At 37.0% G+C, this 14643-nt stretch overlaps 1 protein-coding gene across 1 annotated transcript; it reads right to left on the bottom strand.

The window, feature by feature from the left end:
* Nucleotides 1-3061: 3061 nt before the first annotated feature.
* LOC105048867 (solanesyl-diphosphate synthase 2, chloroplastic) lies at nt 3062-14179 on the bottom strand. The gene is made up of 6 exons (XM_010928341.4): nt 13700-14179; nt 13485-13615; nt 10862-10989; nt 10666-10769; nt 3796-3923; nt 3062-3713 (listed from the first exon to the last, which is right to left on the bottom strand). Exons 1-6 carry the CDS (start codon nt 13845-13847, stop codon nt 3165-3167), a joined length of 1188 nt encoding a protein of 395 aa, XP_010926643.1. The 5' UTR covers nt 13848-14179; the 3' UTR covers nt 3062-3164.
* Between the last annotated feature and the right edge of the window lie 464 nt (nt 14180-14643).

Below are 14643 nucleotides of genomic sequence, written 5' to 3'. Positions count from 1 at the left end.
AACCAGGAGATCACGATACGTAGTGACGGAGCCTGACATTAAATATTTAAAAAATTAAAATAATAATTTATTAATAATTTTTAAAATAAAATATTTATAATAATTAATAAAATAAAATATATATTTAAAATTATTATAAAAATATCAATAAATATTTAATTTTATATATAAATAAAAATAAATAAAAAATATTATCTTATGTCATCTATAAAATAATTTTGAATATATAAAAATCTTAATAATCTCTTTCACGTTGAAGGTTAAAAAATAAGTAAAAAATTAAAGAATAAATAAATAACTTTTTTTTAAAAAAAAATTATTATTTTTAATAAATATTAATATATAAATTAATTTTATAATTTTTTTTATTGATGGACTCGTAATGTATTTAAAATTAAAATATTAAAAAAATTATCATATATATTTATATAGATAATAAATATTTTAAAATTTTTTAAAAAATAATGATCACTTTCATCTCTTTTACGCTCCACCACCGACGATATGCTGAACTAATGCCAAATCTACTCACTGCTCCACCACACAAACTCCAAAACTGTCATAAGTTTAGGGCAAACAAAATTAATGATTTTAAAATTTACTTTCCTAATAGAATTATTCATATACATTTGCTTATAGAAACTCCAACAACCTGTTAACGTCAATCACGAAATGGATGGAAACACCGCTCAATTTTATGCGGATAATCAAAATAGTGTCTAAAAAAATTGTTATTTTGTTCAATAAAAGGATTATGTTTGCTTTCTCATTTCCTTGAAGGTGCAGAACCACAGAATTTTCTAATTTGTGGGTAAATGATATGCTTCAGATCTGCAAGTAAATTCAACAAAAAAAGTGACCGGAATTTGGCAATGAGAAAGAAGTTTTCTAGGAATATACAAAATGGAAAGCTAAAACGTTAACAATCCATATTAGCAGACTTGCTGGCATTTAATTGAGTGCTATAATATTTCTTAATTTTTATCGTAAATAACCTATTCATTAACTATGAACAGTTCATTGACCAAACAGATACTAATCAAGATGAATGTATTCACACACACACACTCTCTCTCTCTTTTTGGGTACAATCCAGCAGTCACACTAGTCTACTACAAGTGCAACCCTAAGGATCAGAATATAATATATCATGTAGTGCTTTTAGACAGTCATCATCTTGACACCAGATCTAATCTCCAATATGATCGGCTACGAAGGAAGCAATCCAATCCGCAGCACTGTTTGCCTTCCAAAAAATATGTCGAACAGTCATCATAGTGTAATAACTGAGGGCCCCCAAATGTCATAGAGCAGTGAAGGAACATTGAGATGCCTCACCTCGTCACAGATCTAGCCAATGATCATGGCAGAGTCCACCTCAATAAAGATCCTTTCAATCCGCAGCTCCTAACGCACGTAAGTAATGCCAGTCTAGATGGCACGGAGCTCCGCACTGGAGATTGATGACTCAAAAAGAGAAAAAGCAGCCAGCAGCCTAGCATCCAGACCACGGATGACGTAGCTCACACTATCTTTGCCATCCCTTATGCTACCATCAAAGTTGACCTCAATAAATCCCAAGGGTAGGAACTCCCAGAAAATCAAAAGAACCCTTTGGATCATTGCATGAGTAGCAAGGGAGTCCTAGAAACTCAAGACGATAAGAAACTAGCCAACAGCATCAAAACGGCTATACTCCACAGCAAAATAGTAGGCACTTTCCAACATCCGATTTGTAGACATCATCTCGACATCGAAGTCCAAGCTGCTCCTAGATAGCCAAATTTGATACACGACGTACGCCATCCTACCACCAAAGAGCTGACTCAGATGTATTCCGATGAATCACATTCAAGGAGGGAAGCCAGGATCCACTAGTCATTCTCCAAGACTGGCCACCTTCCATCCCCTATATTAAGCATGCTCTCAAATACCAAAGTAGGGCATGCTCCATCGACTCCTCCAGCCCACAAATAGGGTAGGCGGCCAAAAGTTCCATGCCTTTATCTCTAAGAAGAATCCGAATCGGCAAACAATCTTAGACAACCTTCCAAAGGAAGAGTTTGATCCTGAGATGGACAGGCACTCTCTAGATCCAAATTATCTCAATCCTCCTCTTTGACACCGGCCTGCTCATCGCAACCAGATCTCTCATAAGGAACATAGGGCTGCAAGATCAGCCCCACACCCTTAAATCATGGCTCCGGTAAATAGGAATGGAAATGACCAAAATCCTGTCAGCAAACTGACTACCAAAAAAAATGGGTGACCTCTTGAGACCTCTAACCCTTGCCGTTATTAGTGATCAGATCACGAATCTACATATTATCGTCCATCTCCATACTGACATAAGTCAGTCATTGTAAGAGGGGAAGGCTGGAAATTTAGGTATCTCGACTCACAACAATCGAAGTCGCATCATTAATCAGCCTTCTGACCTGGGCCAGTACCGCAGGGGTACGACTGCAAATTTTCCTCCAGATGAAGGAGCAACCATGGTCAGGATAGATCTGGGGCTCCTGACTCCAAGCTCCATATCGAGCCATTATCATTCTGCTCCACAAACAGTTAGGTTGAATGAAGAATCTGCTTATATGTCTGGTAATCATCACCTCCCTCCTAATTAGCAAAGATTAGATCCCTAAACTCCCATCCTGCACAGGTTGGCAAATCACCTCCCAAAAGAACAGGTGAAGCCTATGGCTGTCCTGTCTAGAACCCCAAAGAAAGTTACAGAATTGCTGCTCAAGACCCTTGAGACAGGAGCACGGCAAAATAGTTATTTTTCTATGAATATATTTACTAATGCAGTTGTTCCTCCAATGAAGTAAGAGCTTTGACCTTGAATGGCTACATATCGCTTATATAACAAAAACACTGGAAGACAAACTAAAGAGATATGAATGAACTTTAAATTTTATTCGTATAGAGGAAACTATTACATTTTATTCCACTTAATATTTAGGAATGTGAATAGAATGTCACCATGGTTGTTGAACCAATGATCAAAAACCTTATATAAAGCAATATCCCTATGCAATTAAATCAATGATTAAATCAATTTCCGGCAACATAGATCCAATGTGTTGCTTTATCATTGCACCTCTTTCTTTCCCACTGGAGTCACATGGATGGCTCTACTTCAATCAACAACGGAACCTTTTCTAGTAAATCCTTTCAAGATTATATTTCACCATCCCCTCAAGTGAAGATCTGAACTCACACTGAGGGAGGCACTGAAGATTTTGGATTGCCAAGTCACCTTTTTCTTTTGCTAGATCTTGAGCTCTCTTGATTCCTCCACACTCATTAACTAAGTGTATTGCAGTGTCTAATGAACCATCATCACTGAACTCGGAGTTGATGATATCTCGTATCCTTGGCTCCTTCTCTAATGCAAAAATCACAGGGGCAGTCAAGTTTCCCTTTGCCAGGTCACTACCAGCTGGTTTGCCAAGTTGCTCTGCGGATTGAGTGAAGTCCAGAATGTCATCAACCACCTGGAATGATAGGCCCAGGTTCTTTCCATATTCATACATCTGTTCGCACAAGCTACTGCTGACACCACTAAATATAGCAGCAGCCTTTGTGCTTGCGGCAATCAAAGATGCAGTCTTGTAGTAGCTCTTAAGCAAATACTCTTCCAGCGTAACATCACAGTCGAAAAGGCCTGAAGCTTGCTTTATTTCACCACTAGCAAAATCCTTGATAACCTGTGACACTACCGTTACGTGAGAAATGAACCATATAATTAGGATTTGGAAAGAAGAGACGAGGTTTTTCTTCCTAACGTACTTGGCTTATAAGTTTTATAACTTCAATGTTTTCAAGATTTGCGAGGTACCAAGAAGATTGTGCAAACATGAAGTCTCCAGCCAGTACTGCTACTCGTGTCCCATATAGTTGATGAATTGTTGCCTTCCCTGGAGATAATTTAAAATTGGTCTATTAGCTCAAGCAAATGAATTTTCTTAACATAACTTGGTGATCTCTAAGAAACTGAACAGTTCAATAAACTATCTCTAAAACATTCTTCTAGCTCGGCAGTGAAGATTGCACTGCATAAAATCCAATCCAGTTGTCAAAATATAAAGCAGTAGCTCATGGATAAAGCAAGTATACAAACACCAACACCCCGACAAGAAGACCAGAGGGTTGCCTAGTTCACCATGTGATATGTATGTTAACAAAATCTTCCTGCAAAACTAGAAATAACTTGATAGTCCTCTCATTGGTCAACTGCATATGCATAAACCTATTGTCAAATCAATGAAGATTTTGTCACGTTTGACTTTTCGCGAACCTCATTCCCTCAACCAATCAAATGTGCCACCAGATGAACTAAAAGAAACCATTTGTTTTAATAAGAACATAAAATACAACCGGCTCAAGATATCCGTCTGTACAGATTTTGCAATTGCATTTTTCAAATGATTGACAATCTTATGTGATACTGTTGTTTTGAAAACCAAAGGATAAAGGACTTACTCGTACACTGGATACGAATTTGGTAGGAGGGTAGACAGTAAAAAGACTTACCATTAGGATTTATCATACACATGGATAGGATCCACATATAAATAAATACTACATACAAAGACACATGCCCATATGTAAGATCAAGACTATGCAAAAAGCATGTTCTTACTATTGAAATAAATCCACGAAGATGTGCTTGCACAGTGTAAATTACGTGCAGAACTCTATACTCAGATGTTGCACAAGCTGGGACAAAAGTTCATGTGAGATAAGCATACAACAGCAAGATTTAGCTCAGCACGCTATACTTCGTACTCGCTTTTAATCTGGGGAGTGGTTAGTAATGCATGAGGCAGGTGGAAGGTGCCAGCTTATCGAGCTGGTAAAGTCCATGACAGTTGGACCAAGGGACCTAGATTCGAATTCTACCTTCATCAATGTGAACATGAAGAAATATGCACATTGAGCAAACCGGCAATCAGACAAACATGCAAACAATTTGTACAAGAGCAGCCTAAGCTAAAAATATGCAGTTATCCAACCAAAGAAAGTTGAGCTTACTGCAAATTTATGTTTGATGTAATACGAATTTATATTTGAAAGAATAAATAGGGGATTTGGCACCAACTACAAATTTAACATCTCACCTTGTTCACAAACAGGGTATCTACAAAGCTGCATCACCAAAAAAATAATTGAAGTCGCACTAATAGAAGTATCTAAGTGGAAGACAAATTTATTCAATTCAATTCTAACGACTGAGTCTCAACAACAGCTTAACAAAGACATTTGAACAAGAAATACATGAACCCTTAGCATTCCCAAAAAAACCTTGATATTTTCTTCAATTAGGATTCGACCTGAATTAAACTTAATAATAGAAATATGCTGAACAACTTATTATATAATAAATTTAACATATTTGTCTTATACACGATGGAAGGATAAATTAGTCAATACCAGTGCAGATAACCCCAACAGTCCTTAGTTTCTTTTATAGGTGAATAAGGCTGTCTTTGAATAGTTGTTACTTTCAGACTAAAAGTTCCACCTAGGACCCCAACAACTTCACAGATAGCCCATCAGCCTAGACTGAAATAGTTTAGGAATATTCAACCCACTCAGTAACCTAAATTGGCCCCTAAAGAGCATTAGTTAACCTATTCAGAACCTATATCCTTGCTGAACTCAATATAGCCATTTCTACCTTAATTGGGCTCAAAGAAATCCTTTTCCCACGACTATCGACCCTGTATGACTATATCTATCTTTGACATATTGCTCAACATATGTAAATCAGCCTCAAAAATTCAAGATTAACATTTCCCAACACCTGTAACCTAGCCCTATAATTCGTGCTTTAAACTAGTTTCCGAGGTACCCATCGACCTATTTGTTAGCTATCATCACAGCCAACCCTTCTTTTAACAGACTCATATTTTTTACACCCACTCTTCTACTCAGCTTTCCCTAAACAGAGCAGAATGGAGGGAAAGGATTCATGTAGCCTACCCCAACTAATTTGGGATTAAGACTTAGTTTAGTTGAGTTGAGTCTTCTACTTGCAGCTTTCCACCCACTGATCTATTAATACTTCAACAGATAAGATATCAGAAAAGCCCAGATTTTTCAACAAGTCCAAAATGACATGAATGAAGCAAATGTGAGATGGTATAGGTGATTTTTTTTTTTTAAGCGATATTGATTAAAAAATTGGGTTTCAGGTTATCATTATGAAAGTAAAATAGAACGAGCAGGCCATCTTCTTTGGGAAGTTAAATCTTGGCACCAAAATCCTCCATCTAATTACTGCAATCAGCTGAATCACTCTTCCTTTAAGAGATAAAAGACCTTCCCCGCACCATGGTGATTTTCTTTCCACCTCCTCAGTGAGAGGCACCAATCTGCCTTTGCAGTTTACAATCATCCTTAACTGGTGATCTTAGATATTTGAATGACACATCTGCTAATTTACAAGTTCATTAACTAGCAAAATGTAGACGTCTCTTCTCGTTCCTTGTGCAGGTGAAAAAGAAGTGTTTTTTCAATATAAATTTGTGAACAACATAGCCCTTTCATGAACAAAAGAAAAAAATTAAAGCACTCCATTCTGTCCTTCATCTGCCTGACAAAATGATTTCATCAACAGCATACTAGAGAGTCAGACTTGTTTCTAGGCATCCACATGTGCCAAGCACTGAAATATGTCGCTGCTCTACTGCTTTACACATCAATATAGAGATGGCATCACTAACGAGCACTAAGAAGAATGGTAACAATGGCTCTCCTTGTCTAAACAAATAATATTCCATCAATGTTCGTTCGGTGAAATTGGCATCTTTGTTCATACAAGCATTGCTTTAATCCATCTTATCCATGTGTCCTTAAAGTTTTGGCCTTCCAAATATCCAATGGAATGTCCTAATCAGTATTATTGAAGGCCTTTTCAAATCTGGTTTCAACACCGTTCTTCCTTTTCTCAATCTGCTCTTAAATAAGATCTAATAAGCCGCCATAATTTCATCCACACATTCCTTCAAATAAAGCATTCAAAGCATTATTGATGTAGCAGGGAACATATTTCCAAGGTTAATGTACCTAAAATGGTAAACACGAAGGTTTTACATTTTGACTAAAACCGATACATTTCAGCCAAGACACTGACCCCAGTTTTGGAGTTTGGTGAGTTCCAATATTGTTGATCAATTTCAGCTAAAACTAACCAGCTCCAATCTAGTTTCTTTGATTTCAGCTGATTTCTGATAGATTTTATTTTTGATATTTACCATCATATTAGGATCATTTCTTTATTTTTCTAAGTACATAGACTTATAGTATCAATTCCCTATGGTTTTTCTTTCTTTTCTTAAGTTAAAAGAATCGGTAGATAATAGACATACCCCTCAATGGGCTGCGGGCTCCAAAGAGGCCTTATAATAGTATTTTAATTGCTAAGTATAATGAATGTTTGCATGACTGAAGTTCTACAAGTAAATGATACATCCATGTTGTGTGTTGAGAATACAAAATACAAGTATAGTTGAATTTCACTCATATGCAATATTCACTTCAACCTAAAATTATGTAAACCACACAGGTAAAGAATCTATACAACAAAAAAAATACCCTATCATCAAGTAACTTTCCTTGGCTGTTTCATCTTTAATATTTAAGCTTTCAAACTCTTTTTATGGTTTTTTTTATTTTTTTGATGGAAACACAAAAGGTTGGTATTTCCCCAAACTGTCAAAACTGAAATTCCAAATGAAGATTGAAACCGAAACTACAACCAAGTTTTCAAAACATGGTAGACATAATGTAATGCATTGATAACTAGGATGTAGTGATACTAAATATGCTGGAACTATTTATCATTTGTTTTAAGATCAGCCTCCTTTTGGTAGTATTATCTTGATGTTAGTACTTGGTTTGGAGTTCTTAATATAGAATAATAAACTTGCTCTAAAGTGATGCTTATCAAAAACAACAAATATCTGGGAGAATTCATAGCATATCAAGTGCTTATGAAATCAAACATTAAGTACAAAGATTCAAAATATATCATATATTATACTCAAACAAGTCAAAATGTCTCAATTAACCAATAATAGAAGTTCTAAAATACATACTTGTGCCAATTATGGAACACTGGTCGCCACAAGTATGTGATACAGGAAACCTTGATGGTAGGAATCATTTTTCAAGTGATTAACGTATCATAGCTGTGATAATTGGACCAGGTGCACAAATTTAAAGCGAGAAAAAATAAAAAAAATAAAATAAAATAGAGGAACGAAGACTTCTGATGGGAGTCTTCTTCCTTATCAAATCCAATTGGGAACCGGACTCCTAAGGGCTGCCAAAAACCATTGAGAGTCTCCTATAAATCACCCCTCCCCCTCCTAAGCAACCCACGATGAAGCTGGATCTTCCTCCCTCTTCTTTCTCCTTGATTTCTCCTGTTAAAGCTACGGATACCCTCACCATGTCCACCAAAAATATTCATCGAATCTTCATCGGAGACGTTATCGGAGCCCAAAGTAAGTCCCGGCCCCTCTTCCTCTCTTCCTTCCCCTTCTTCTCATGCCCTTGTGACGGTCGCTAGCCATCAGATTCGCCGAAAAAGCCACCAAAGAGGACTCCTTATTTTTTTCCTATTTTGGGCGAGCCCTCTTCCCCTTTTTTCGGCTACTGGTGCTGCCACCCGTGGTGCCACCCATCCGGATCATTACACACGACCACTCTATACCTCCCCGAAGGTCTTGCCCCACTGGTGATCGGCCAACAATCAGCAAAAACAAAAAAAAAGGGGCAATCCCATATTTTTCGTCCTCTCTTCGTATTTTTGTTGGTCGGTCACTTGCTGCCGACCATCCCCTGCTGCTCACCATCGATTGCTGCTACCGGACCTCTGACTATGCCGCCGCACCCCACCAAAGCATTAGCCCCCACCCGTATCTCCCCCCTGTTCGACCAAAAAAAGGAAGAAAAAAGAAGAAGAAGAAAAGGAAAAAAAAGAGAGAGAAGGGTTTTCTTTCTCTTGTCTCTCTCTTAGGTCTTTGTCTACTCTCTCTCTTTCTCTATCTAAGAGCATGCAGGGATCTCGATTCGAGGTTTTGTCTTCCTATCCGAAGACCCGATCAGAATTTCTTCCGTTGAAAGTGACAATGACTCTCTCTTGATTTTTTTTCTCTTCATCCACTTTCTCCCTTCAAGAAGACCTATGAATCCTATATCGAGTCACGCCTTTCTCTTCTAGGGATCCATATTGACCCTGACAAGAAGATCTTGAACCGCTTTGATGTGCAGATAGTCTATCAGATCGATCACTTGATGACTGACTTCCTTTTTATTATTTATTATAATTTAATTAATTGAAAAAAATGATTATGATTTAATATTTTAAATAGAATTATCTGGTTCATCTAATAAAGTCTAACATCTAAGATGAACAAGGTAAGTAGATCTTGCGCTCCTTATTTATTTTTAAATTATCATATTTTTCTTGCATATGATCTGTTGCCGATGAAATCATATTTTTCATAAAATACGGATTAGCACATGTGAAACAAAAGGCATGTTTTATTATGACCATTCATTACCTGAATATTTGTTATAAAAATAGCATTTTATGAAGCATAAATTTTATTATTTTTTTACCTATATATATGTATATTTTAAGAAAAAGATATAAAATTTTAAAGGCTCTTAGATAGCTATGACAACCTTACGAAAGTGAGGTCAATCGACAAATGACCCTCTGCCATTGGGTATAAAGTTGGTAATACAAATTATAAAACTTATCGATTACAATGATGGTTCTGTCACAAGTATAAAATGACCATAGCATGAATATATGTGAACAATATTTTGAAACATCACACAAATATCTAAGAAGAATGATTTATGAATTATATTTATAAAATTTCATAATTTATGCATGCATGATTGTTTTTATGATTTGTTTTATTATATGCTCTATGAAATGCTTTATTTTTGTAACATCTGTTATTTTATAAATATTACATTATCATGAAAAAATTTATGCTTAATCCGATAAGAAAATATAGGTTTTACTTACTGAGCTAATGTAACTCATATCTCTTTATTTTTCTTTTTCTTTTACAAAGAAATAAGGTTAGCAACGATGGAAGATTCAGGCTGGGGATCTGCATAGTAAGTTTGAAAATTTTATAGCTGAAACTTAGTTTATTGGATGATCATGGATTTGTAATCAATTATTTATGAATTTTAAGGCATGGATTTGGTATTTAATTTTGGATTTAGATGCTCTGAACCAATTTTGGTTTATGTACTTGATGAATGATCAAATTGAATCTTTTATTATAACTTATTTATGATAGATTTTCGCTGATTATAGTTGTTAGGCTTCGTGTTATCTAGGGCAGTATCCCTTGGTAGCATGGCCACGTTATGTCTTGGATTTTGGGCATAACAATAACCAAAATTGGTATCAATTTTTTGTATAGTCTCATGTTTAACAATAAAGGAATCTGTTTGATTTTTCTATATTATCTTGCTATATTTTTGAAGAAAATGTGTTGCTATGCTTGTGTTAGCATGATGCCACTTGTTTCATATAGGAAGTCAACAACTGCAAAAATTTTAAATAGAGCAAACATTTCAAAATGAAAAGAAAAAATTAAAGCTACATAAAATATCTACCTCTTCGCATTTCACTTTCATCTAACACATCATCATGTATCAAACTTGCTGTATGGATCATCTCGATGATCTCTGCTAAACGTTGATGTTGGGTTGTTAGTTCCCTGGTTGAAAAGTGCATGAATGAATCCTTCATGGTATTCTTTTTGTTATTAGGGCTGCTATAGATTATCAGGACAAAAATGATATAACTTACTCTAAACCTGCAATTTGAGCAGTGGCCCTTGACACCAGGAAAACCAGAGCAGGCCTCAACCTCTTTCCACCAGCACCAAATATCTGCTCCGCTGCAGACACTAGAACTGGATTTTCTGATCCAACAATCTACAAGAAAATTTGTCAGATAGGGGTATCTGAGAGATCAATAAAAAAATGAAGGTAACTGAACAATCAAAGTGACCTTCTTCAGATTCAAATAGAAAGCATAAACAGCAAAAATAAAATTCTAAAAAAAGAAAAACATAAACAAGAAAATAAATTAGTTTACAAAACATAAACAAGAAAATAAACTAGTTCACCATCACCGTGACCATGTGATACTTGGAAAAAATCAATGATTATTGAGAGATAGACTAAAATTTATAAGTGATTCACATACTTGATATCAAATTTTATTCAAGCATGAAGAAAAGTGACAAAAATATAGATGAATAAAAGTTCAAGGTCAATTAATTGCTGCACCTACTGCTGACATTTGAAAATCTAAAGTGAAATTCATATTCAAGAATTTGTGGGACAAATTGTGGTTTAACAACTGGTTGATATGTCAAAGTAAGAAAGTATATGACTGATGCTTTTTTTGGGACAAAAAAAAAGCATATTTGTGAGCAAATAGATTATTTGATGTAAGTAACAGTCATATATTTTTTATTTTTTATTTTTTTGATATCAGATTACTACATACAACCTTAATAAATTCCTTAGGATTCCTCTGCTTTTGACACTCAATCATATTCAGAAAGCATGTCGAGTATATTAAACCTGCCAATAAGCCACTAATGAAGCTCTTGCTTATATGCAATATTTCTATCAATACAATGAAGAAATGCATATGCCATCGTAAGGTGAGTCCACTGTCATCCAAATCCATCTAGCACCATGTAAGAGAGCCTAGATCATGCTAGCACAAAATACCCTTATCTGATGTTTCTTGGCACATGATAAAGGTGTCAAGTGTCGAAGTGTCCAAAAGAATCCAATATGGAAGTCTTTAAAATAGGTATATATCTATCGTATGCACTACCGTCCTGCACGTGCAAGGAACCTCACCACCAAAAGAATCCAGACATGATACATATTACAGTCCAGATGTATATACAATAACAGCAGGCAGCAGTTTTTGGGACAGAGTGTTTGTTTACCGAGCAAAAATTCTGTGGCTGCTTTTCATGAGATCATATTCTCACAACTTCTGTCCTTGACAATGACCTAAGAAAAGCTTTTTACCAAACATAACCATAAGTGGTGCAAAAAAAAAAAAAACGACCACCTTCCTCAATGTTTTCTGCATTGATGCCAGTTGATCATAGATAATAGTCAAGAACACTAGCATTTCCTTCCAAAAAGTATCTTCTTTCAGCTCCTTAGGTGTGCATACTCAATCCGCTACTTGTGGCATGCCTTGTAGGTTCACCACAATCCATAATGTGAGGTATGCATCCCATTCGAAGCAATAAGAGCATGTATTGCTACCATCAATTCACCCACCTTGACTAGCAATTTTAGGATGACCAGCAAGCAGTTATGAATGTCCCTACAGCCTACAAGGCCTGTAAATTCAGTCCATGCATCACCATCTCAATTCCAATTCAACCATCAAGTAAAAATTGTACTATTTATGTAATGCCCTTCCATGATTGTACCCTTTAATAAGCATTGAAAGGTAGACAACAAATGCTTTAATGTAATGCACAATAAGTTGATCAATAAAATCCACAAAATCATCATGTTCAGTTCTACCAGTTCATAGAACTCCAGTGCTATCATCTAAAGACCTCAATCCTAGCAGAGAGTCTGCAACCTATGTGATATGGTTAGTAATTTATTAAAAGTAAAACATTCTCAATTACAGTAAAGCATCTTCTGGTACCTGATCTTTGGGTTTCTCTACTTTCATGGATCTTCCTTGATTGCTCTTCCAAACATATGCCCTTCCATTAACTTGATGAGAAAAATTACTTTCCATCATTTATGCTCCTCAATTTTTCCTAATTGTTTTGTCTTGAGTTTGCTTGTAGCATTTCCCCATGCCCCTGCCTTGATGTTCTGATCACCCAAAACATTTACCTATTTTTTCCTTTGGTTTACCAACAGGAACAGATATTTGTTTCAGAGTCATTTGCTGGTAACTGAACATCCTTTCTTTGATGTACTTTCACCTGATATTCTGGGGTTAAGCAGAGTCTTGTGCTCTCCTGTATGTTCCAATTTTTAGTTAATCGGAATTTGTTCATGATAGCACAGAACAATTTGTTCCTTCCCACACTTATTGTTAATGAATCATCTTTGGTGTTAGCACCAGTTGTCCAGTTGCATACAGTTCCAGATTTGTCTAAAACAGGGTCACTTGCTAATCTGGCAATTAAAAACTGAATATGATTACAGCCTCGATCCTTATTTAGGATCTTCTTGAAGCCATTTGTCACGGTTTCAAGAACTGGACTTGAGTAAGAAATTTTTTCCCCACTTTGCATTCATAGTACACCTCACATCTCATCCACAAGTAAGCGAAGCACTGATAGATAACCACAAAGCTAGTAACATAAATCAAGATAAATTCCAAAATCCCTAAGAGAGGACAACTGAGAAAGAACACTCACTGATTTTAGATTCTTGTTTAGCTGTTGCAGGTCATTGGAAACCGCTTCCAGCAAAGAAGACATCTGGATGGGTCCGGTACCAGATACCAAAGGTTTGACACCAACAGGCGGCCCCAAACTTGAAACATCCACTGCAAGCCCAAGACATACAATCACCTCATCCAAATAAGACCCCGAAACCCGCTATCAAATACCAAGAAAAGCATAAAAATTACCATTCTGTGTCGATGAGACCCGGCAGCGAGCACCACCGCTGCGCCGCCAAACCGGCCTCCGCCGCGACCTCCCACAGCCGCCTCCACTCAAAGGGCACCCACAAGCGACCAGATCCAAAGCCCTCTGGCTACACGTCAAAGAAAACATCCTCCCAAGAACCCAACCAAAGCTTGGCAGCACCACCAATCAAGACGCCCACCGGTTCTTGAAACAAGAGGAGGCAGAACTCAAACACCAGCCAACGCTCATTCAAACTACAACATATCCACACCAAACAACCACTTGGGCTCGGGACAAAGGCCGCATTAACAACAACTCGGTTTCCGTTCCAGAAGATTTTCCCCCCGAAGTGGGTCTGCCAGGCCTTCGATCAATAGGCATGCGAGTTTATGTTTGGGATTTTATAGAGAGAGAGAAAGAGAAGAGGAGGAAGGAGGAAGAGGGAGCAACGTTTTTTAAATAACTGAAGACTTACCGCCGGCTTTTGAGGTGGATCCATGAGGTCCACGAGGGCATTTGTGAACTGGGTTCTCCTTATCAATTGAGATAGAGAGAGCGGAGGGCGGCGGGGCACGGGAGTTGGAGTTGTGGAGGAGATTCCGGGTGATCCGGACCGGGTTCGAGGGTTGCACCTTTTGCCCGAAAGAACGATTGCTGCCGTCTTTCGCGGTTGGAACCGATGGATCGCATCTTGCACAACTCTCAAAGCATTCAAAGCCTTTCTTCCATTCATCTGCACTGCTCCGGAAGTGCGAACCGAGCGATCCAGAGAAGGTGAATCATTCTTTCGTGCGAAAGATTCGACCGGAAACCTTTCGGTTCGGGAATAATGGAGGGACAAGATCTTGCCACGGTGGGGGCGTTTATTAGTATAAGATATGATTTGGAGTTCGTCAAGATGCAAGGCTTGGGATTCTGGCGACTTGTCGTGCTCTCACCATTT

Source organism: Elaeis guineensis, chromosome 2, assembly GCF_000442705.2.
Source record: "Elaeis guineensis isolate ETL-2024a chromosome 2, EG11, whole genome shotgun sequence".
Lineage (NCBI taxonomy): Eukaryota > Viridiplantae > Streptophyta > Magnoliopsida > Arecales > Arecaceae > Elaeis > Elaeis guineensis.
The sequence above is the reverse complement of the archived record's forward strand: the minus strand, read 5'-3'. Positions and strand labels throughout refer to the sequence as shown.